The 27,182-nt window shown below is 30.7% G+C and overlaps 1 protein-coding gene across 1 annotated transcript in view; it reads left to right on the forward strand.

Moving 5' to 3' along the window:
• The first annotated feature begins 1,200 nt into the window (after positions 1-1,200).
• LOC143056985 (uncharacterized) overlaps positions 1,201-27,182 on the forward strand; it is a 139,073-nt gene continuing 113,091 nt past the window's right edge. The window contains exon 1 of the mRNA XM_076230200.1: positions 1,201-1,347. Coding sequence (XP_076086315.1) covers positions 1,295-1,347 — 53 coding nt within the window. The 5' untranslated portion in view covers positions 1,201-1,294. The remainder of the gene's footprint in view (positions 1,348-27,182) is intronic.

Consider the following 27,182-nt stretch of genomic DNA (forward strand, 5'->3'; position numbering starts at 1 on the left):
GTCACATCTTCCCATGTCTCTTGAACACAAAGTAATGTTATCCCTTTAACACAATGTATAAAAGAATTCAACAAATGGGTCTTTACAGGACTTAAGGGCTTTTCTGATCATTCTATTTACGTTTATTTCAGCTTAGACTTTTTTTAAAGGGGTCAGAACGATACTTTCGCAATCACTCACTGAAAAAAAAAAATCTTGTTTTGGTCTCAGTTGGTAGTTGAAGGTATTAGTATTATAATTTATTTCTTCCTGACCATTCATGAAATATTTGCCACCGGAGATTAAACAACCAATAATCAGTCATATAATTTATCTATAACAGTTTAAAATTAATCTGATTAGTGATGCTGACTCATTGGGGCCTCTGGATTTTTGTTAATTTACTGTAAGTTTATCTTTCTAAAAAAATGTTATAAGAAATTATGAAATAGACATGAACATGTTTGTTTCACTCATACAATCAGTTTCATTAAGATTGTGTATTCTGAGAAAATTAGAAATATAACAAAGCATAAAATCATCATTACAAAGTAACTCAATTATTTCATTCTTCAGTTGACTAACCCTTTGTCATGATTTTACAATATGTTTCAAAAAGTTATAATTATCAGTGAAAATAAAAACCATTTCTACAACAGGTAAATTTATCTAATTATAAAATAAAAAAAGAACCTATTAAAAATATATATCTTAATAAAGATAATAAAAAAAAATATCAATTCATAAATCATAAAATCAAGAATAGCATTTTATTTGTACATGTGTTTTCAAAATAATGTCAATAGTTTGAAAAGCAGAGAGTTGTTTTCTAACAGCAAAAGATCAAATTGCAGAAGATAAAGCATCTAGGGGGCACCAAAAGGTTACACGCAAATGAAAGAATTAATATAATAGCTTAGGTATATAAATAAAAATATATATTTATATATATATATATATATATATGTATATATATGTTTTTCTTGTATAGTTTGGATGAAAATTGTTCTGTTCTGATCGAGTGATTTTTGTCTAATAGATAAAAGTGTCTATGTTATATAGGTAACGGTTGTATACAATTAGCAGTGATATGTACCAAAACATGAAATTGTTGTCATTCACAGAGAGTTATTAGTAGGAATTACACGTGGTTGTACTACATTAGAATACCTGACTGGTAGTGTTGACCACAGGTCAGTTCAGGACATAGGATCTGTTTTATTGTGATAAAAAACATTCAGACTGTGGTTGACTGTAATAATTTTTTTACATAATTACATCGAAGATAATTATTTTTTCCGTGAACGATTGAACAATGTACAATGAGGCGTTTGGCGCTTGGACTTCTTCACAGCCAAGATGGCTCAGGTCAGTCGTTAATTAATGCCTTAATTGATTAATTAGTAAAACTAATTAGCTAATTAGTTGCTAACATAATTTTTTATTTCATTAGATCAAAATGTTTTTGTTGTATTTTTTTTTTTTCATGTGTCTTTAGTTTTTTTGTTTATTATTATAAAAAAAATATAATTTAAATGAAAAAATACCAATAGTTTCCATAGTAACATTTTTTTGTTGGGGAATGTATAGAAATTTGACATTTTTCTTGTAGTATTATGTTTTGCGGCTCTGAAAGCTATAAATCAAATTCACAGCTTGACGCTCACTATTTGCAGTATTCTAAAGTTTTGTCAGTTATTCTTACATTTGTTTCTATCATATCATTCTGTTAAAACATGAAGAAAAATACATAGATTTTTAGAATATCATTCATTGATATCTGTGAGAAAAAAAGAAGAAAAAAATAACACAGAGAATTACTATTGTCTTGTAAAATTACTACTGTTGAAGAAAAAAACTACCGGTAATAAAAGAAGACAGAAATAGCTTGTCAACTCTTTTATAAAAAAAAAGATTAGTTAAGTAAATTAAGTTGATAAAAAATCAAGATATAACTTTAAAGTACAGATGTACTAACAGTGTAGTAGAAGAAGATAATTAAAGAATTTTTTTTAATCGTACATTTGTTTTTTTTTTGTATTGAACATGTAAATGAATGAACAGTTACTGAGATTAGTAAGATTCTATAATTGTAAAAAGTGTGGATATTAACACTCTGTACATTTGATGCCAGAAATTATTTGAGAAAAAATTTCCTTATTTCAATTTTTTTTATTGAGATGATTTAAGGATGATCTTATATTTTCAATTGATTTTTGAAAAGAATTTGTAGATAATCTTGCATAGAATTTGTTTCGTATTGGGAATTCTTTACAGATTATTTATTATCTTTTAAATGGTATAATACAATTAAAAAGATTAAGACATTTGATGACAAAATTTCAACAATAAAAAAGAGCTTTCATAAAACCTTGGAAATTTATTGAAGATAATAAAAAGATATTAAAATGAATTTATTTTTTTAAAACGATAGTTCTTCCCGTCTGCATTAAATAGATTGATTTTTTTTAGACAATAACTTTACCCGTCTGCATATTAACAGAGATTAAGACAGTATTGGGGTAGATATGACATATTTTAATTAATGAAGACTTTGTTATAGCTTATCTTAGCCTCTTTCTATTTCATATTTATGCCTCCCCCGGGTGCAAGATTTTCTCGCTGTGTTTAAGACCCATTGGTGTCCTTCTTCTGTTATCTGCTCTTTGGTTGGGTTGACATTTTCCCCATTTCCATTCTCAATATTATTAGTTGTTTTCAATAAATAATTTTAAATCGCACTGAGGGCCAATAATGGCGTTTATGGACCTTATGGTCATATCTGAAAAACTGAAATGAACCTCAATTAAGACAGATTTTCCCGATATTCTTTTTTCAGAATGACGGATACATACTCCAAAAACTCTCTTATGCCCATGCTAGTGACATAAGCTATTATTTGCCAGATATAATTCTTAACTGTAAAGTGTTGTAATACAACCGCAGGTTTTTTTTTTGTACAAGAAATTGAAATATTTTTTTAAGCAATGTTTTATTCAAACTGCGCAGAAATAATTTAAAAATGCATATTAAACTCAATTGATCTATTCTGGATTACATGGATTTGTAGAAGATTTGTTACTCCTTTTTTTTAATTTTTTAATTTTTATGTTTTTTAAAGCCATGTAACTGAAACAAAATTTGAAATTTATTAACAAATGTTCTCTGTTAATATACACTATGCAACTCGTCAATGCTATTTAATCATGGGCCATATCCAATTGTTCCAATATTCCATGGGCCCTCTAACCAGCTGGTCCAATATTCCATGGGCCCTTTTTCCAACTGGTCCAATATTCTATAAATGAACCAATTCATACGTTCACTAGATAAATAGAAGCAATGCAAGTCCTTAGTTTAATATCGGCAAATAATTTAAAGATGTTTATCTACTGCAATATAAATCATTGAAAATATCAGTGGTGCTAGTATCAAGAGGCTGTTGAAAGACCAAACAAATGACAAAGTTGAATTGCATATAAAAATTAAAAAGATGCACGCTGATGCAAGCTTTGTCTGTTCAATTTCTAGTAGTTGACCAATGTTCAAAATGCTGTTAATTTAGAAATTATGGCATGCAATTATTAAAGTGAGTTTTGAAAAATGGACAAAAATGTGAGATTAATTATTGCGAAATCAGGAAAATCTGCATACAGTATGTATCAGATATAAGAATGCCATCTTTTATTATTGCAATGCTCACTCAGTCGCTTTATTCGCATTAATAAAAACCTCCCAATAATTTCTGAATTTACAGTAGGCAGAATCTAGTTTGAATATATTTATCAACGTAAAAAAAGTGATGGAATTGTTTATACACCTGTGAGACTGGGTGCATTGATATGATAGGCATCTTCTGCTCTGCGTGGGTCACCCACCATGCAATTTCATACTGTAAATTTCAGAAATTATTTTAAAGGTTTTTGTTATTGCCAATAATGTGACTTGGTGATTATCCCATAAATAAAAAAAACTTGCTTTCTGTTATCTGATACATATATCTTTATGCAAATCTCGCTGAAATTATTAACAATTAATCTTGCATTTTTGTCAATTCTGCAAAAATTGCAATAATAAATGCACATAATGATTTCTGAATTAACAGTAGTTGAAAAATTGTTGATACTTGACTGTCACTGCTTTTTATCTAAAGGGAGCTACCATTTGATTTTTATGGGAGAAGGGGGGTTGTCCTAAGATGAAAAATTTTGTTCTGCATTTTTTTTAATTGTAATCACTGTCCTGTTTTTTTATTTTCATCCTTTTTTTTATTAGATTATCTTGACTTTTTATATACTTTGTCATCCTTCCTTATTTTGCCAAGTTGCTCATCCTGAAGGACATTGAAATTAAATCTGTTGTTTAAGACCTGAAATCATTTTATACTATAATATTTGTACCATGATTGTTTCGTTATTTCGAAAAATGACTACAGTGTTCCAAATAATTTGATACTGATAAAAAGAATAAAGATAATTGTATAATAGCTGATTGTTAGAAAAAAAAATTGATAGTGTTATAAATAAAAAAATGTTTTTTTTTATGATAAGTGTTATCATTTCATGAATTAATGATTAATTTATAGGATTAATAGCTTCAAAGGAGCTAAGCGAGTAAAACTTTTGTTCATATTTCGAAATAATAATTATGATTTTTAAATGCCGTAAAATGGCAATTTCTGTGATTCTTTTAGATATCATGTTTCTGAGAACACCATATTTTTTTAAGCTTAAATTTAATACCAAAAGTAGATACACGTACTACAACAATTTTTTTGTTCAGAATTTGAAATTGTGGATTTTACCTCAAATTTGATATTAATTAATATCTTTACAAAATGAGCCATTTTGACTAAGCACCTTTTCCTGGCCTGTCACCTTAAACAAGAAAGTAGATATCCCATAAATATTTTTTAGATGCACAGTACTGCAGTTTATGAATAAAATTTATATTTAAAATTAAATATTTAATGCATGAACAACTAGTGATAATACTTGATAAACTTTGTACAAAGTCGTAGAATGAAGAATTCTTTATTGGCTTTAATTTCTCTGAGATTTAAAAAAAAAATGAATTGACAGAAATAAAATAATATTTATTTTCCTACTTTTGTCATTTTATAGTCTGGATTTCCAGACTTGAAACACAATAGCATTATAGTTTTTCAATATCACAAAGACAAAATTTTATTTTCTGCATTCAAGACGGAGTTGTATTACATTTTTCTCTGTTTGATAAGGGTCATGTTCCGTCTGAAAAAATCTAAGAGCGGTTTAAGTTTATTTGTTTTAAGATATCAAAAAGCAATTTATGAAATATAGATGCCGTTGAAGTATCATGCTAAATTATTTAAAACAGCTAATGAAATATAAGGAAATGATTAGGAATGTGTTTCTAGAACAAAATTTGCAACTGGTCCAAATATTTTTTCCTTGAAATCAAATATATAATATAACAACAAAGTTTAAAAAAAAATATTCAATAGTAAGTCATGTTAGTATATTATTTTAATGTTTGGCAAATGTTTTTTTTTTCTCAGGCCATTGTTCTTCTGACACTAACTTTGCTTTAACAGATAAAGAGGATGACAATATGATTATCCTTTGAAGGATATTGAACTTGTCAAATAGAGAGTAAGTCCCAAAATAAATTGCTTCAAAAAAGCTAGAAACACACATACAGAAAATTTATTTATACGACAATATTTATCAATAGATCAAGAAAATACTATCTTGTTAGGTTACAGTAGAACTTGACTTGTCAGTTCTAGAAAATATTTTCTTGTTATGTCAGTGTCAGTTCTAGGATAGATTTTCTTGTTATGTCAGTGTTGAATTTGACTGTCAGTTCTAGAATAGATTTTTTTGTTATGTCAGAGTTGAATTTGACTGACAGTTACAGGATAGATTTTCTGGTTATGTCAGAGTTGAATTTGACTGTCAGTTCTATGATAGATTTTCTTGTTATATCAGTGTTGAATTTGACTGTCAGTTCTAGGATAGATTTTCTTGTTATGTCAGTGTTGAATTTGACTGTCAGTTCTAGGATAGATTTTCTGGTTATGTCAGTGTTGAATTTGACTGACAGTTCTAGGATAGATTTTCTGGTTATGTCAGTGTTGAATTTGACTGTCAGTTCTATGATAGATTTTCTTGTTATATCAGTGTTGAATTTGACTGTCAGTTCTAGGATAGATTTTCTTGTTATGTCAGTGTTGAATTTGACTGTCAGTTCTAGGATAGATTTTCTGGTTATGTCAGTGTTGAATTTGACTGACAGTTCTAGGATAGATTTTCTGGTTATGTCAGTGTTGAATTTGACTGACAGTTACATGATGGATTTTCTGGTTATGTCAGAGTTAAATTTGACTGACAGTTACAGGATAAATTTTCTGGTTATGTCAGAGTTGAATTTGACTGACATTCTGTTGGAAGATTTCTGATTATGTCAGAGTTGAATTTGACTGACAGTCTGTTAGAAGATTTCTGGTTATGTCAGAGTTGAATTTGACTGACAGTCTGTTAGAAGATTTCTGGTTATGTCAGAGTTGAATTTGACTGACAGTCTGTTGGAAGATTTCTGGTTATGTCAGAGTTGAATTTGACTGACAGTCTGTTAGAAGTTTTCTGGTTATGTCAGAGTTGAATTTGACTGACAGTCTGTTGGAAAATTTCTGGTTATGTCAGAGTTGAATTTGACTGACAGTCTGTTGGAAGATTTCTGGTTATGTCAGAGTTGAATTTGACTGACAGTCTGTTGGAAGATTTCTGGTTATGTCAGAGTTGAATTTGACTGACAGTCTGTTAGAAGATTTCTGGTTATGTCAGAGTTGAATTTGACTGACAGTCTGTTGGAAAATTTCTGGTTATGTCAGAGTTGAATTTGACTGACAGTCTGTTAGAAGATTTCTGGTTATGTCAGAGTTGAATTTGACTGACAGTCTGTTGGAAAATTTCTGGTTATGTCAGATTTGAATTTGACTGACAGTCTGTTAGAAGATTTCTGGTTATGTCAGAGTTGAATTTGACTGACAGTCTGTTGGAAAATTTCTGGTTATGTCAGAGTTGAATTTGACTGACAGTCTGTTAGAAGATTTCTGGTTATGTCAGAGTTGAATTTGACTGACAGTCTGTTGGAAGATTTCTGGTTATGTCAGAGCTGGAAGTCAGCAGAAGTCCTGGTGATGTTTTGGGGGAATTTAATTGACATTCAGAAGAAGTTATTTTCTGGTTTTGTCAGAGTTGAATAGTGGACTGAAAGTTCCAGAATAGAAGTATTACCGGTAGTCCCAGATTTTTTTTATTGTCCCAGGAAATATTTCCTGGTCATTATAACCGATGAATGTGTGACTTTCAGGAAATATTTAATAGATTTTATTGTTGCCATTACTACAATACCTCTGTATATTTGTAAAAATGACAAAAGTATATGATTAGTAATCTGATCCCCCCTTTTTTCACATATTACACTGTAGTTCTCCTGTATTATTACCTGCTAATCAAGAAAGCAAGAGGTGTGAAATGTACAAGGATGAAATTACACGATTGTTGTAAAGGGTGTTGACATTTAGCATTTTTTGTTACATTATAATGCAACTTCACAATATTTTATGGATCATATTTGGTGCTTTATAACACATAGTAATAAATTATGATTGCATTAGGATATGGGATAGATAGTAATAATACTTAAAATTGAGAATGGAAATCAGGAATATGTCAAAGAGACAACAACCTGACCATCAGAGCAGAAAATTGCCAAAGGCCACCTCTGGGTCTTCAACACTGCAAAAAAATGCAGCACCAGGAGGGGGTGCCAGTTGACCCCTAAACAAAAATGTACACTAGTTCAGTTAAAATAGATGCCATACTTAACTTAGAAACATATAAACGAAATAAAATTTGAAAAAAGCAGACAAGACTAACAAAGGTCAGAGATTTACATGTCTACAAATGCTTGAATGGGATTGGTCTATTAGAATTTATTCCTAAAGATTTGCAATTCAATAGACCTGCAGGAACTGTCTTCGTTATCATTGTGAAAACTAAATCCATTTCACTGTGATGTATTCTTGTGCAATACATAAGAATGGAATTTCTAAGTTTCAGTACGGTATAGTGATATTTAAAGAAAAAAAAATCTATATTTTTTCTAATATGTAAAAGGGGTTGATCATTTATTCCATACTTTACACAGGTGTACTTTGGACTCTTATTCAGTTTGTGTGTGCGTGGGCCCGGAGTTTACATATCAATTCGTGTGATATATTATAGCTTTTGATTTTGCCATTTGATTGGGGACTTTCTGTTTTGAACATTCCTTAAGTTCAGTACTTTTGAGATTTTTTACTTTTTACACGTCAATAACCTCTGAAAAATGTGTTTAATCCTAATATCAAACACCTTGTTGAAATGATAGGGAGTAGCATGAAAAACTTATTATAAGTATGGCAAGAATCACTAATGAGAAAAGAAAAAACTTTATAATGGGTCATTTGACACTTAGAAGTACAATTGTACATAATTTCTTTGCTTTATTATTAAAGGAGACAGCAACCCAGAGACACAATTATTTAAAAGACATATTTTTCTGTTTCTCAATACTGCGATATCATATTTTTATTTTTGTGGATTAAAGAAAAATCATATTTTTGTGGGTGTGTTTGATTTATAATTTGATAAATGTCTACAATAGAAAAAAGAAGAATATGTGTACCCATCCATGACACAAAATCGGTTCATCCACAGCAAAAACACACACACACATAACTAAGGAACAGCATGTTTAGGGAGCTACCATTTGATTTTTATGGGGGGGCTAGGATGAAATTTGAAAAAAAATAGGCAGGACAGGAGTTTTGAGTAAAAAAAAAAGGCAGGATGAGACACTTGCAAAAAAAAAAAGTCAGGACGACAATTTAGGTAAGAAAAAGTCAGGATAAATAAACTAAAAAAAAAAGGCAGGACAGAGATTACAGCTAAAAAAAAATGCAGGACAAAATTTTTCATCCTAGCCCCCCATAAAAATCAAATGGTAGCTCCCTTATTGCTGTTCTTCATCTCAAAGTCACGGTGAGGACTTCAACACAGAGCAAAAAACTCTCACCTCACTGCTAGTTTGAGACGGCCCCTATCACATGTTTAAGTGGAATTCTTTCTAAAAATAAATTAGCCAGCCTGTATAAAGATTGTTCTTTAAAATAAAACTATCTTCAAAAAATTAGGTGTAAAGAGTTTGTCTTGTTAAGGTTGAAACAAATGTGCTTTTTAGTGCCAGGTCCAGGAAATTATATGTTTTAATGAAAAACTTAAATATTATAAGATGTATAAAATGTCAGATAAGTGACAATAAGCCAGTGACACATCTGTATTGAAGGTGAACAAATTGATGATAACTTTATAATACTTTTGTTAAATTAAATAATAAATATTAATTTCTGTTTCAAATTGACATTTATTTTTGATAAGGTTCAAGTGAAAGTATGGTGTTTAGTTAACCCAGTCATAGATTACCTTAGCCGTATTTGGCACAACTTTTTGGAATTTTGGGTCCTTCTGATGCCCTTCAACTTTATACTTGTTTGGCTTTATAACTATTATGATCTGAGTGTCACTGAGGAGTCTTATCTAGACAAGGCGGGAGTCTGGTATATAAAATTATAAGCCTGGTACCTATTAGCTATTTAAGGTATTGTAGTTCAGGCTTTCATTTGAATGAAATAATTAGGACAGCATTTATATTAGAAGATTTTAGTCAAGACAGGGGTTAGGGGTGGGGCATTTTGGGATTGTAATTTTTAAAAAAGCCTGTATTATCTTATTCTTATCTTTGATTGTGAACAGTGAAGTGAGTTCCATTTTTTAGTGTTATTAAAGTAAAAAGATGTGTTATGATTGCAAATGAGACAACTATCCACCAAAGTTCAAATGAAGTGGATGTAAGCAATTGTAGGCAACGGTATGGCCTTCAACAATGAGAAAAACTCATACTGTGTTGTCAACTATAAAAGGCCCTAAAACAAGAAAAATGTAAAACATTTCAATATTTACCAGAATGCATTAGATTCTGAAATGGGTATTTAAAGCAATGAAATACTGCAGTTCTGTAACTTCCTACCATGCAAACTGCAAAGGCTGTATAGCCAGTCAAGGTCGTTAAAAACTTCCATCATCGAGTTCTGTTACCTTAAAACACTCAATGAGCTTTATGTACTGTATATAATACTATATGTATAGCCTGTCATTCCTGTATATAAGAGGAACACGATTTGAACATTTACAAAAAAACAAGTTACTTCTATATGGAAATTGACCACTACCACATGAACTTTTGTTTTGGTCACCAAGTGGTCATTATTGGTCATTGACAGCAGTGGTCTTAATAATGTCAAGTATATTTATTGCCGAGCATTTAAATTAATAATATATTTGTCAACAGAACTGTCTTGAAGGTTGGCCTTACCTGAACTCCTTATATGTTTTTCTTGTCATAAATATGACAGCCTGATTATGAATATTGATAAAGCAGACAAAACAGTCCCCCATCAATCATAACATACTTTCTAAATTATGATTTTCATAAGTTGACATTAAGTAGTGGGACCACTCATGTAGCTAGACAAGATTTAATATGGCAGTAAATCATACGGAGAACCTTGAAAATTTTAAATTCAGGATGCAATGACAAGTACTTTATTTGTGCCGCCTACATTTCCTTGCTACAAAGGGTAAGACTGCTGTATCTGTCCTGGAGACTCTTTTAAAAAAAAATCTTAATAGTAAAAATACTTGTAAGTCATACACATTTCAGTATAACTTATGATCAACATGTATGATTTTGTGGAAAGAGTCACAGGAATAGATCAACGTATAGTGGTATTTGGCAAAACCTTTCAGAATTAGTAGTATAATTAAGAGATAACTGTATTGTATTTGAAGCTTTAATGATTTCCATCAGTAGTTTTACTGTCGCAAATTTAGTTTACCTGGCGACGCTGAGCGGAGACAGGTAAATGGGTATTTGCGACAGTAAAACTACAGATTGATGTCCACAAAGCTTTAAATACAATACAGTTATCTCTATTACAATGCAAAACAAGTTCATAATTAAATTTCAATCATTATTTTAGTGTTAAATCTTAATTAAAGAAAATTCCGTGAAAATATGTTATCTTCTTTGGTCCCTACACTAGGTGACTTTGTAGGTATGCTTCTGGCGTCAAACATAAACACCGGGCGTTTGCTGGCTTTTGTGCCGCTTCAGAATGTAATAAAATTTGATAAAAAGAAGATTTTTAGCTACAACAAGTGAGTTTTTATACAACCGCAAAAATTTTAATTTTTCGTTGTATATTGCTATCACGTTGGCGTCGTCGTCGTCGTCGGTGTCCGAATACTTTTAGTTTTCGCACTCTAACTTTAGTAAAAGTGAATAGAAATCTATGAAATTTTAACACAAGGTTTATGACCACAAAAGGAAGTTTGGGATTGATTTTGGGAGTTTTGATCCCAACATTTTAGGAATTAGGGGCCAAAAAGGGCCCAAATAAGCATTTTCTTGGTTTTCGCACAATAACTTAAGTTTAAGTAAATAGAAATCTATGAAATTTTGACACAAGGTTTATGACCATAAAAGGAAGGTTGGGATTGATTTTGGGAGTTTTGGTTCTAACAGTTTAGGAATTAGGGGCCAAAAAAGGGCCCAAATAAGCATTATTCTTGGTTTTCGCACAATAACTTTAGTTTAAGTAAATAGAAATCAATGAAATTTAAACACAAGGTTTATGACCACAAAAGGAAGGTTGGTATTGATTTTGTAAATAGAAATCTATGAAATTTAAACACAAGGTTTATGACCACTAAAGGAAGGTTGGGTTTGATTTTGGGAGGTTTGGTCCCAACAGTTTAGGAATAATTGGGGTTCTTTGATATGCCGAATCTAACTGTGTATGTAGATTCTTAATTTTTGGTCCCGTTTTCAAATTGGTCTACATTAAGGTACGAAGGGTCCAAAATTATACTTAGTTTGATTTTGACAAAAATTCAATCCTTGGGGTTCTTTGATATGCTGAATCTAAAAATGTACTTAGATTTTTGATTATTGGCCCAGTTTTCAAGTTGGTCCAAATCAGGTCCAAATTAAACTTTGTTTGATTTCATCAAAAATTGAATAATTGGGGTTCTTTGATATGCCAAATCTTACTGTGTATGTAGATTCTTAATTTTTAATCCCGTTTTCAAATTGGTCTACATTAAAGTCCAAAGGGTCCAAAATTAAACTAAGTTTGATTTTAACAAAAATTGAATTCTTGAGCTTTTTTGATATGCTGAATCTAAACATGTACTTAGATTTTTGATTATGGGCCCAGTTTTCAAGTTGGTTTAAATCAGGATCCAAAATTATTATATTAAATATTGTGCAATAGCAAGAAATTTTCAATTGCACAGTATTCAGCAATAGCAAGAAATATATAATTGCACAATATTGTGCAATAGCAAGAAATTTTCAATTGATTGGAGTTATCTTTCTTTGTCCAGAATAGTAGTTGAATCAACTTAAATCATTGTTTTATACAATATACAATGTATATTCACTTTTACTACCAATACTACCAACTGATAAATTAAAACAATCTTTACCATTCAGTGATAACAAGCACCTTTTGTTACATTTTAATATTTTATGATGTGTTTAAATGAGTAGTTATTGTTGCAAACGCCATTAGAAATTTGAATTGAGATCAGTTTTGGAAAAAGGGAAAAGGGAATGTGAAAAAAAAGGGGGGGTTAAATTTTTTTCTCATTTCAGATTTCATAAATAAAAAGAAAATTTCTTCAAACATTTTTTGAGAGGATTAATATTCAACAGCATAGTGAATTGCTCAAAGGAAAAAAAAGTATTTTAAGTTCATTAGACCACATTCATTCTGTGTCAGAAACCTATGCTGTGTCAACTATTTAATCACAATCCAAATTTAGAGCTGAATCCAGCTTGAATGTTGTGTCCATACTTGCCCCAACCGTTCAGGGTTCAACCTCTGCGGTCGTATAAAGCTGTGCCCTGCGGAGCATCTGGTTTGGCTTATTATTGTAGAAATAACATGTCAATACATTTATCAATTCAAAATGTCAGCTTCCTTAGTTACAGACAAGGAGATAGAGAATTTTACGCTAACTGTCATCCAATCAGAACCATTGACACACAATAATTGCATTAGAATATTATTTCAATTCTCTTCAACTTTGTTCTTTATTTGGCCTTTTTAAAAAAATTTTATTTGAGCATTATTGATGAGTTTTTTTTAGAGGGAATTTGCTTACAAAATTAAAGCCTGTTTTTTTTTAATAATTTTCCCCCTAGCCTGCTACAAAAACATGGAAAGTTAGACATAAGTGATGCTTTTCAAGGGGTGATGATCATGCATCAACAATTATTTTTTCTGCAAAAGTTTTCTGCTTAAGTCAGTTTGAGCGGAACTATTTTTCCGATAGATCAATGATATTTTATTTAAAGTTGTATGACCATCAGTTTGATAACTGTTTTGGGGCCCTGTATACTAGGTCAGTGACTTTGAATTTAAAAACAATTTTCTATGTTATCTTTTCTGCTTAATGCAGTTTGATAGGAAATTCTTTCCCTCAAAATCCATCCCCCTTTCTCTTGTATGAGAATATACTTTTTATGCCCCACCTACGATAGTAGAGGGGCATTATGTTTTCTGGTCTGTGCGTCCGTTCGTCCGTCCGTTCGTTCGTTCGTCCGTTCGTCCGTTCGTCCGTCTGTCCCGCTTCAGGTTAAAGTTTTTGGTCGAGGTAGTTTTTGATGAAGTGTAAGTCCAATCGACTTCAAACTTAGTACACATGTTCCTTATGATATGATCTTTCTAATTTAAATGCCAAATTAGAGTTTTGACCCCAATTTTACGGTTCACTGATAGAAAATGATTTCAGGTTAAAGTTTTTGGCTTCAGGTTAAAGTTTTTGGTCAAGGTAGTTTTTGATGAAGTTGAAGTCCAATCAACTTGAAACTTAGTATACATGTGCCCTATGATATGATCTTTCTAATTTAAATGCCAAATTAGAGTTTTGACCCCAATTTTACGGTTCACTGAACATAGAAAATGATAGTGCAAATTTCAGGTTAAAGTTTTTGGCTTCAGGTTAAAGTTTTTGGTCAAGGTAGTTTTTGATGAAGTTGAAGTCCAATCAACTTGAAACTTAGTATACATGTGCCCTATGATATGATCTTTCTAATTTAAATGCCAAATTAGAGTTTTGACCCCAATTTTACGGTTCACTGAACATAGAAAATGATAGTGCAAATTTCAGGTTAAAGTTTTTGGTCAAGGTAGTTTTTGATGAAGTTGAAGTCCAATCAACTTGAAACTTAGTATACATGTGCCCTATGATATGATCTTTCTAATTTAAATGCCAAATTAGAGTTTTGACCCCAATTTTACGGTTCACTGAACATAGAAAATGATAGTGCAAATTTCAGGTTAAAGTTTTTGGTCAAGGTAGTTTTTGATAAAGTAGAAGTCCAATCAACTTGAAACTTAGTATACATGTTCCCTTTGATAAGATCATTCTAATTTTAATGCCAAATTAGAGAATTTATTCCAATTTCACAGTCCTTTAAACATAGAAAATGATAGTGTGAGTGGGGCATCCGTGTACTGTGGACACATTCTTGTTTTTGTATGCTTTTCCAACATATCTCCAGGGGAGGGGGGTGGTTCAGAACTTTTTGTAAAGGGAGGGGTCGGGGCACTGACTGAACGAAGGGGGGCCCACCCCAGTCATGCTTATTTAATTCTTTCTATAATCAACACAATTTTTCCCACAAAAGCGGGGCCCATTCCCCCCTGGATCTGCCTATGATCTCTCAGTTCCATACCCTGGCTTCTACTTTCCTCCCCTTAATATTCCTGCTATTTTATTTTAGGATTAATCTAAATAAACCTTAAGGATGTATTCTTCTGACTTTTCAGTCTCGTTCAGTCTCGTTGAAATCTCGTTCTTAAATTATTTCCAAAACATGTGATGATCATAGAAGTAAAAAATATCAATGAATTTTAATAATATTATTACCAAACATAACTCAGTGAAAAAATGTGTATTTACAATGAACGGTTTTTGAGTAATCCAGTTTTCAAATTTTACGACCAATCAAGTCAGTATTTTCAGCCAAAATTTTGAGGAAATGGGTGAGGGATACAAAAAATGATTTTACAAGAATCATGTACATCCCATATCATTTTGGTCTTTTCAAATTTCTTAGATATGTATTTTTTCAATCATTTATAACAAAAAAGTTGAAATAATATGCATTTTGTTCTTTAAAAACCGACAAAAATCACAAAAATACTAAATTGACAGCATGGTAAATTTTACACAAAAAAGCTTCAAAATCTGATAAAACTTTTTTATATTAACATTTACCTATAGTTTTTTTATGTAAAATTTATTCATATTGGTCCATTTAATCTTGATAGAAAGTATGAAAAAAAGTTTAATTGTGGAACTGTGATCTTTTTCACGATAATAGCCAAAAAAAGGTAAAATTTGATGAAAAATGGGAAAATCATCAAAATTGGGCATTTTCAAAGGGCCGCAGGAAAAAAAGAAGTGCACCACCATATGATTTTTTCTTCACCAATTATTTTGTTACAGTCTTATAAACCCAAAAATCAGGTTAAGAAAAAAAGTTTTGGCTCCTCAGAGGTGTACATCCTTAAAAATCCTTCAAAGTTATTTCTACCTTACAAGTATTATTTTAGTACACTACATCAGTGTCCTTATAAAGTCCTCATAGTGTCATTTGATTCATTGTTTTTGATATGTGTAAAGCGTTTCAGATTTTACCCTGAAATATTAGTTGTAATCAAGATACATTAGTTCCAATATCCTTTATCTAGTTTAATTAGATTCAAGTGTACTGCTGTTTGTCTGTATGTCTGACTTTCTGTTTGTCTGTCTTTATGGATCTATAGGGTGTACAGCTTTTTTGCATAAATCTATAGGGTGTACAGCTTTTTTGCATAAATCATAATTTTTTGTTGAATATTAAAAAAATTGGGGTAGATTAGCTAGATGTTTTTGATAGAGAATACAAATTTTGAAAAATCCCTTTTTTGAACAAAGAATCTCAAAAAGTTGAGTAGGGCTTGCAGACCATTTATACTGTTGCTGTGGTCCATATTAATGAAGTGCTTATATCATTTTTCTGAAAATTGTGGGAAAAACTTCTTTTGAGGTACATCTTTTTGTATAAGGATTTCAACAAAATTGATATCTATGTACATTGAATGCCATTTAAAATTTTCCATAAGGTTACCAAAGCATGTAACCATATTAAGTGCTTGAATCTCGGGGATATCTAAATAGAACCTGATATCCTGGATAAATTCATGGTGTCAAAATGTATTTGTCAACCACCATTTCCAACATGGCTTCCAAAGTATTTCAACATGTATAGTGCTCCGATTTCAACATAATTAGATATCTAACAGAATATATCATAAATTAATTCTGCTGTTAAGCTTCAAATTTCAAATTTTCTGTTGGTAACCAATTTCCGAATGCCATTGTTTTAAGATAAATACATAAAATGGATAATGTGTATTTAGTGATGCCCTCAATTTCATGTTTCACTCGAAAATTGATACTCAAGTTTTACATGTATTCCAATTCCTTAAATGATTGTATCAGTATAAATCAAAAATTTAAAGCAGGCCCTTTTCCCTCATGTCAGTTTTTTAGGGAATTTTTAAAACTGTTTTTGTTTACAAACTGCTTTTCTTTTATTCTTGATATTTTTTGTATTAGAGTTTGTCTGTAATGCAAAAGTGTCAGCAATAGCTTCTGTCTCTGAAAATGTAATATTGTGTCTGTATCAGCTTTCCTCTTGTCTGAAACAGCTTTCCTCTGAAAATGTAATATTGTGTCTGAAACAGCTTTCCTATGAAAATGTAATATTATGTCTGAGACAGCTTTCCTCTGATAATGCAAAATTTGCCAAAAACAGCTTTCCTCTCTGATAGTTTAAAAATGTGTCTTGAACAGCTTTCATCTCTGAAAAAAAACAGAATGTTACGGAAACAGCTTTCCACACTGAGAATTTAAAGAGTGTGTACCACCTTAAGGTTAGTGTTGATTTCATTCATTCTATCTCATCTTGAATCCCTGTGAAAATAATTGTTTTTGAAAGGTAAATTGAAAGAAAAATTGTGAACTTTTTTTTCTTGTTTAAACAGTTTCTCTTTATTTATATATTAACTAAAAGCAGTAACAGCTACTGACATTTAAAGCTATATTATTGTATTGGTATGATTTCAGTATCAATAATCCCTAACATTGATGAATATTATATGACTTATGGGACTCAATTTGAGAATGACGTTTTGTGGTAAAATTATTCAAATTCATAAAATCTAAGGCAAAGAAAATTCACTGTTCCTTACTACTACGGTTAATAAGATTAATTTTGTCTGACCTATGAAATTAAAATATATGATGTTAGTAAAATTAATCAAGTTCACATAATCTATATTTATTGTAAATTCCCTGTTTTAATTCTAGAAAATATGACGTAATTTCTTCATTTATTTCAAATTAAATTTGGAAACTTATACAGGTATTTCGCCTAAATGGGGGAAAACCCTTATAAAAATTTTGAATTGAATAAAACCAATATAGAAATAGGAAGATGTGGTTTGATTGCAAATGTGACATCTCTCCACAAAAGACAGAATGATGTAGAAGCATTCGAACAACTATAGGTCACTGTAATTCCTTCAACAATGAGAAAAACCCAAACTACACAGCAAATTATAAAAGATTATTATTTAATATAATTTTTCATTGTAGAAAAAGTTAGGTAAAAATTGGAAAAAAAGTGATATTCTTGAAATTTGTGACGATAATATCCAAATTATATTATGTACCTGTGGTCTTATTATAATTTGTTGTGGTACCGTAAGGACATCATAATGTCGCCTACAGGTAGCCATAACTGTCAAATTCATTGTCTTCTTACAAATGACTAGCATTAATAACACGGGGGAGGACACTTGTCGATTTTACCTGATGACATTTTGCTCCAATCACATGTTGTCGTGGTTTGTGGCAGTGACAGGGAACATGCTTGATTTGGGTTTTAATTTTTGATGGAGTCGCCAGTATAATCCCCCGTTTTTATACTGAATGTTTAAGATGTAGTATTTTTTTTAAATTGTAATTTAGGCAGGGAACATGCTTGATTTTGGTTTTAATTTTTAATGGAATTGCCAATATAAACCCCCATTTTTATACTGAGTTTTCAAAATGAAGTATTTTTCTAAAAAAATAATTTAGACAGGGAACATGCTTGATTTGGGTTTTAATTTTTATTGGAGTTATCAATATAATCTCCCATTTTTATACTGAGTGTTTAAAATGTAGTATTTTTGAAATTTTTTATTTATTTGATGGTGTAAAAAAAAATGTTTTTTTTAAAGTTGAAGCTTTAATCAACAGATATGTAAGGTATTGATAAATCTAGAATTTTATACTATAGTATTAATGAATGGGTGTTTTATAATGGCCCTGTTGTATGTCCAAGGTTTGTAATAATGGTCGAGGAAGTCTGTAATGGCCAGAGGCAACGCAGAGGGCCATTACAGACATCCGAGGCCATTATTACTGACCGAGGACATAGAAAAGGGCCATTATAAAAACACTCATTTCTTAATACATTTATTAACCAACTGAACAAAAGTGTATGTGTTGCTGCCAACTTGATATACCCTCTTACTCTTTTAATGACAGTTTAGTTTGAAAAAAAAATATTTGTACTTCACCATGATAAAGCTTTTAAATATACCAAATATCCAAGATATAAAGTTGAAAGAAGTTATGTGTTGAAAAACAGGATGAACAGTGATCCCTTTATATGGTTCTTTAATGTTGGTTGCTGGTTACTAAATGAAATAAAATACAAAAAGGTATTATACTCTTTACAACTGAATTTTATTAACTTTATTAAAAACCCTAACCGGGCTTAATACAGACAAACTGGGCATTAATACAGGGCCATTACAGAAAAAACAAGGCCATTACAGAAAAACATGGCCATTAAAGAAAAACAGTGCCATTACAGAAAAAACAGGGCCATTACAGAAAAAACAGGGCCATTACAGAAAAACGGCCATTACAGAAAATATGTAATTTGTAATAAACAGTCATTTTTGGCTATAATGTACTCAGATGGTTAATAAAAGAAAATATTCCCACTTTTGGAAAAAAATGAAAAGTAGAAAAGTAAGCAACTCATTTCACAAAAAAATCTTATGAGAAATAATACCTTTAAGTCATGAACATTTCAGTTTTTAAGTAACAATAAATTTTACTCCAGTTGTAAGATTTTTTTTGTGAAAAAAGCCCAAGAGTCTAAAACACTTAAAAAATACAGCACTTGACATGTTTTTATAGAAAAACAAAACTTATACTTTTAACATCACAGAACAAGAAAAAAAAATATCATAGGACATACAATGTCATCAGAATATATTGTGGCATCATTCAGCAGACAGTATAGTCTGCTTTTGGAGTTCTGGTAGTCCCTGAAGTACTTTCTCAGATCTAGGATTTCAGAAAACCTTGCATAATGAGCAGTACTCTAGTGGTTTTAACTATTTCACCATTTGATAATACTTATGGCTCGTTGAACTGTGTTGTGACAAGTTGCTACTATGTCACATGTTCTTTGAGCGAGCTTGATTAATTATTATAAGCAAGTGCTATACTTGGTATATACACTTGTATTTATGATTTTGTGTTTAGAGGTTCTTCATAATTAGTTGTAAATATTATTGCATTAAGAAATTAAAAACATGTGATTTTGGTTCTCATACTTTTGACAGATTAAATTATACTTTTGGAAATATAAAACATTGTACAAAAACGTTAACAAAATCAGTTAAAATTATTGATAGGTTTTGCATGGAATTCATTTTTGAGATACTTGATTTTTTTGTAAAATTGCGGGAAAAGGCAGACACAGACTTTTACCTTATGTTTTATAGCATTGGCATACAAATCTTTATCAAAATTTTTAGAATCTGCTTAAATTTTGGTAATGACATTTTTATAAGCAATTGAAGTCTTCTATGAAAGTGCCAGCAAAATTTTGGGCAAAATGTTTAACCCTTTTTGTAAAAAAACAAACCTATCATGAGTCCAAACATCTGACAAAAATTTCTAAACCTAACCTGACTACGTCCTTAAACCACATGCTTTGACAAAAAGATAACATTAATTGAAATAAGATGTGATTAATGTAAAAAAAAAGTGCCTAGCTCCAAGACGATTTTTTGCAATATTTTTTTTTATAATTTTTTCTAAGCGAAGCCAAAGGTTGATTTTTTTTCAATTTTTTTTTTAAAAATAAATATTTTTAATGTAAAAATAAGTATTTTTAATATAAAAAAGGGACTTTAACACCCTCTATACCTCACCTCAATCTCACACTGATCCATTGATTAAGTATGCATGTATTATGACATTATTAAATGATGTTGACTGGAATAGATACATTGATTGATTGTTATTTGCTTTAGGTCCAGTGGCAAATATTTCATGCATGTTCAGGATGATTATAGATACATGTACAAAGTTTGCTACCCAATAGTGTGTTCTCCATTGTAGTTTTCTGTGATTCTTTCTTGTTTGATTTTTTTGAAGACTGTGCGTTTGCATATGTGATTGGCAAGCTTATATGCTCACTAATTTATGGCAATCATTTGCAGTTCAAAAGGTCATGTCAAACAACTAGAACCGACTAAAAATAGGTGCAAAATAAAGTGTTTCATCTTTGACAAAATTATTATTTCATGGTAATGCTAATTTAAATATGAAATTTATTACATTTTTATTTGATGTAGATTTCAATGATATGACTAATAACCCAAATAAAAACAATATTATGAAGTTGTCATTAATTTCATATAAAACATAAATGCTTAACAATGTTCTTTTCCTTATATATGTATTCTCTTTATGCCCCTGGTGGGCCCTTAATTGGAAATAAAATATATCTTATATTATAGGGTTATTGCATGAATATTGGGGAATATTGTCCCGAGTAGAATTTTTATATTGCACGAGCTTGCGAGTGCAATATATGTTCTACGAGGGACAATATTCCCCAATATTCATGCAATAACCCTTTTATTGTATAGCAATATAATATTTGAAAGTAAAAATTGGTTTAAACTAAGATTTTGTCATTGATGACGTCATGAATTTTGAAGATTTATTGCACTAGTGCAATAATAGAATTTATTGCAGGCTAACTTTTGGTTACTTTCTGTTGGAAATATTATATTACTATACAATAATATCTTATCTTATCTTATATGTAATTGTTACTTTGTTTACACAAAAAATGAGCTTTTGAATTCTGCATAAATTTATTGATAATGATTTATTTGGATAAATTTATGCATATGTATTAATTGATAGTTAACTGACATGTCCCACCCATCTATTACAGAATTAAAATCAGATGAAAAGCCATTTATTGTTATTATTACAAAATAGATATGCTCTTGATTTCAAGAAATTAATTGTTCCCAAAGCTTTTAGAAATCAACTGGCTATGATTTGGTCCAGTTAACCACATACTTCTTAAATGGACCAGACACTTTTTTTTACAGGACTTTTACACTTATCATATGGACAAAAATTAAAGTTTACTGGTCATTTGGTCCAGTAATGTTTATCACTTAACAGGACCAAACCAATTTTTACTGGACATTGCCAATTCATGCAATTGTCTGGCAATTTGATCATGTGTATTTTTAACAGCGCATTTAATATACATGTTATTAAATATGAAATTAACCTTAGCGCAAGTTACAACATATATCACACTTTTGAACATGTTTGGGCTTTTATAACTTTCTATACACGATTGATTTTGCTCATTGTTGAAGGTGGTACAGTGAGCTAAAATTGTTGACACCATTGTCCTTTAGCCAGAGTGGTGTATTTTTTTTTACATGTTCTTATTTTTTACTACATGTTATATGTAGAATCCCACATCTAGTTTACTTCAAATTACTATGGGTATAATATTGACCTTGACTACCCCCTGAAGCTCTCACACAGTCAGTAGCTTACCCAATTAAAAGCTTGGTATATTTGATGACTTATTTCAAATCATGTTAGGGAGGGAAGAGAATGAAAATAGCCCCAAAAAAAACAACAGTACTAGAACAATTGAATATCAAAAACGGAGAAAAGGATAAAAAATACTATGTCGTTTCTATAGCTTGGGAAAGTACTTTAATTACTACGTTGTTCTGTTAATTTTTGTGAGAAAATGATAATTTTGAAATGAATATGTGTTGGCAGTATAATTAATTACTTTCAATGTCAGTTGAGAGTGACATTTTATAAGTGAAATATAAGTACCACTTACTGTTGGTGCTGAGAACAGAGAGTCAGACAACATTTCCTACATGTCTGTTATGGAGGACAAGGTCATCTCCATTGTTAACAAAAGGAAATTTCAGACCCGCCAAGCAACTGTGGACTCATTTATTTTGTGGGTACCAATTCAGTCGGAAACCCGGTTGAAATAGAACAAAAGAATTGAAGCTCTTTGTTAGAGAAGGCGATAAATGTGTACTGTATTGTTTACTATTGTGACAAAATTTTTAAAAGTTAATAGAAACAAACAGAATTACAATTTTCTTCTCAATTACAAGGTGTTTTATTTTAAAAACACCATTTGCATAAGTTTTCAATTTATCTAGTACATAGTTAAGCAGAACAATTAGATTTCAAGTCAACGACATGGGTATCTTTCAAGTTGGATGAAGAAAATGCATAACCTCCGATTTTTTTGAAAAAATTACCACGGACGGAAAACATATCAATCTATCAGTTCAAAAATTTTCGTGTCTGCCCTTCCATTATGTGACTCAAGAAAAAATTCTAAAAAATGGGTAACAATTGTATCGAAAAGAGAAAATCGAGTGCACCTTTTTATGTTAGGGTGTGTTTGAGTTGAATATTTTGTCTTGATATCGTACAAAGTAAGAATATTTCATACATCGTCTCGCTTCAGATTCTATAATTTTTATATATCAAAGCTACAGATTGACTTATATAACACACATAAATAACAGAACTAAAAGATTAAATATATGGGTCAATTGAAATACCTATCTAATGAGTCACAAAAACAGAGAAGGTGTGTTCGAATAGCTATTTTTTTACTGAAAGTACCTAACGACAGTCTTTCAAGTTGGATGATGAAAAAGCATATCTTTGAAAAATTTTAATTTTTTGTGTGTGAAAACTAGGGTTAATAGTCTTTATACACTAAAAAAAAATCTAGTCTGCCATTCCACAAAATTTTTAATTAGAATGTTTATGAATTTTCGAAAATTCCACCTGACAACCGATCAGACAATAGTTTTAAGTTGAATCAATGCAGACAATATCATTAACTGATGCTCATTAGCTAGTTGATACATTTCTCTTGTAAAATGCAACTGACATATAAGGATCGTAATAGTGCTATGTGGATAAATTTGTCGGTTTCCAAGAGCAAAATTGGTAGCGCGTCATCCCTACCATGGCTTCCATTTCTACGATTGTGAAAATGAACTGGCGTAATGGGGAGATAATTCTGACGAAATAGAATCCTGACTGAATTTTTGTGGTTTGAGGAAACTTGCATATTGGTGGATATTTAATTTCAAGGTTTTAGCAAAGTCTGCATACATTCCTTTAGAAAACTTGTAATTCGTTAAACATTTATATTTGTATTTGTGTCTCCCCTGTACCAACAAAATCCACGAAAATTGGTATTATAGCGATAAGGTGTATTAGACAGTAGACCTTTGAATTAAGGTTAAAACACATTGGTATAACTACAGTGGTACAAGAAAAGGGATAAGACAGGTTTTTTGCTGAATAGAGTTTACCTTTTCTGCAGGTTTGACTGTACATGTATTTATTTTTTGGTGATGTACAGTAAAACAAAGATTTTCTTTTCATTGGTTCATTTCGTGCAGTGATTTTATTTTAAAACTTAGTACATACTGGTATTTGATTTCATTGCTTTGGTAAAGTCTGCATACAACCTTACAGAAAAAGTGTAATCGTTGAAAATTTAAATCTGTGATTTATCGGTTCCTACAAATTCCATGAAAATTGGTATCCGATGAAAAATATTGAAACCTACGCTTATACAAGTGTACTTTTCATTCAACCTTACAATCACTGTATGAAATAACTTATTGTCCTGGAAATGTATATTCAGTAGTCTGTCAGCAATCTGGCTCAATTAGTAATAACTGATATCTATTTTACTTCTTTGAATTACTCAATATAACCGTGGCTGGTTTCATTGAGTGGTTGACTTTCTGCACATACAAATTGTACTTTTCAGTAGGGCTTCATTGGGTCATTTGGTACATTAATTTTATTTTAAAACATAGTATATCGGTAACGTCTTAGACCTAGACTTTGACTCTCTTATGAATTACTATATATAACCATGGATGGTTTTATTGAGAGGTTGACTTTCTGCATATACAAATGTACTAATTTCATTGGCTCATTTCGTACAGTGATTTTATTTTAAAACACGGTATATCGGTAACGTCTTAGACTTAGACTTTTGACTCTCTTATAAAATTGAGAATGGAAATGGGGAATGTGTCAAAGAGACAACAACCCGCCCAAATAAAAAACAACAGCAGAGGGTCACCAACAGGTCTTCAATGTAGCGAGAAATTCCCGCACCCGGAGGCGTCCTTCAGCTGGCCCCTAAACAAATATATACTAGTCCAGTGATAATGAACGCCATACTAATTTCCAAATTGTACACAAGAAACTAAAATTAAAATAATACAAGACTAACAAAGGCCAGAGGCTCCTGACTTGGGACAGGCGCAAAAATGCGGCGGGGTTAAACATGTTTGTGAGATCTCAACCCTCCCCCTATACCTCTAACCAATGTAGTAAAGTAAACGCATAACAATACGCACATTAAAATTCAGTTCAAGAGAAATCCGAGTCTGATGTCAGAAGATGTAACCAAAGAAAATAAACAAAATGACAATAATACATAAATAACAACAGACTACTAGCAGTTAACTGACATGCCAGCTCCAGACTTCAACTAAACTGACTGAAAGATTATGATTTCATCATATGAACATCAGGCACAATCCTTCCCGTTAGGGGTTTAGTATCATACCATCATAACATATATGAGAAGAACATAACCCGTGTCATGCCAACAACTGTTTTTAGAATAAATGTGTTTAGTTCCGATGCAAAGACCTTATCAGTGACTCAATATTAACGCCAAAATATGCAATCTTTAATGACTTGACAACAGTATCGTAATTATATCCCTTCTTAATAAGTCTATTCAAAGGTTTTGTAAGTTTCTGAGGTGAATACTGACACCTTTGTGCTTTATAAAGAATATTACCATAAAAAATTGGATGTGAAATACCTGAACGTATTAGAAGTCTGCATGTTGAGCTATATTTACGAATGATGTCTTTATACCGATGATAAAATTTAGTAAATGTTTTGACTAGTTTGTGATATCGAAAACCCTGGTGTAATAATTTTTCAGTAATACATAAATTTCTCTCGTTAAAATCTAAAACATTGTTACATATATGAATTACTATATATAACCATGGCTGCTTTTATTGAGAGGTTGACTCTGCTTATACAAATGTACTAATTTCATTGGGTCATTTCGTACAGTGATTTTATTTTAAAACATGGGATATCGGTAACGTCTTAGACTTAGACTTTTGACTCTCTTATGAATTACTCAGTATAACCTTGGCTGGTTTTATCTAGTAGTTGACTCTCTGCTTATACAAATGTACTTTTAATTGGTTCATTTCATACAGTGATTTTACTTAAAAAACTTAGTATATAGGAAATGTATATTCAGTTAGTCTCGAGCTGATCTGGCTTAACCAGTAATTACTGATTATCCTTCAGTTCGGCAGGTATACAGTCTAGGTGAATCTTTGCTTATACAAATGATACTTGTATATTTCTATAAAATGATTTATATGGTTGTTCAGAAATAATAATAATAATAATAAAAAAAAACATATTTAAGGAATGACTAATATTTTTTCTGTCTATGAAAAAATAACATAAAAAATTTGGTGCACACTGAATAAAGCGTGTAGCAGGTTATTTAACAGTGTGCATCACATTTTTTATGTTATTTCGAATAGACAGAAAAAATATTACAGTCATTTCTTATAATTTAATTCTAAATTCCATTTGAAACTGAAGAAAACCATGAAAAAACGTTGATGACGTCACGGTCACATGACTAAATTATGTCTATGGGCTGATTACAAAATAATGTCAGCCAATCAGAAGACGTGTTACATCCGAAATTAAATTATTATTAAATGTCATCGGAATAAAATGTTTTATCTTCAACTTTTTAAAATCAAGAGGAAACAAAACCTGATAGGTAGAAAGCTACTAAAAACCACATTTTCAAATGGATTGGTTTACGTATTATATAATCTTAAGATAAATGTTTGACTTTGACATTTAGCAATAGGTAGACAATAGTTCTTTTATGACTTTTGAGATATTCAATCTTATGTGGGAAGATGGTACCTTACATAACGGTAGCATTTTAATGGCATTAATGGCGTAGATTGGAAATTCATAGGGGTTTCATCAAAAGTTTATATCATATTTATAAGAATCATTTATCATAATGAATTTATGCATATCCATCACAATGTAGTAAAACTTATATGCAAGTATTACATGCTGTTCAAGGTTGTTCTGTGTTTTATGGAAGATTTTTTTAATGAATTTCACTCACTAATTTGCTTCTAAATTACCTATCGTTTTTACCTAAAAAGAATAATATACAAATGAAAATTTATATGCAAGTATTGCATGCTGTTCAAGGTTGCTCGTTGTTTTATGGAAGATTTTTGAATGAAAATCTTACTAATTTGATTCTTAATTACCTTTCGTTTTTGCCTGATTAAGATAATATACAAATAAACTGTTAACTAGTGTAAAGTTGAAAATATTGTGTCAGAAGTATTTATTTTTTGTGAATTCATGATAAACATATAATCGTGAAAATGTATCCTCTGGATACATAATTTGTCATATAAGGATGATATT

This window comes from Mytilus galloprovincialis, chromosome 13, assembly GCF_965363235.1.
Source record: "Mytilus galloprovincialis chromosome 13, xbMytGall1.hap1.1, whole genome shotgun sequence".
In the NCBI taxonomy this organism is placed as follows: domain Eukaryota; kingdom Metazoa; phylum Mollusca; class Bivalvia; order Mytilida; family Mytilidae; genus Mytilus; species Mytilus galloprovincialis.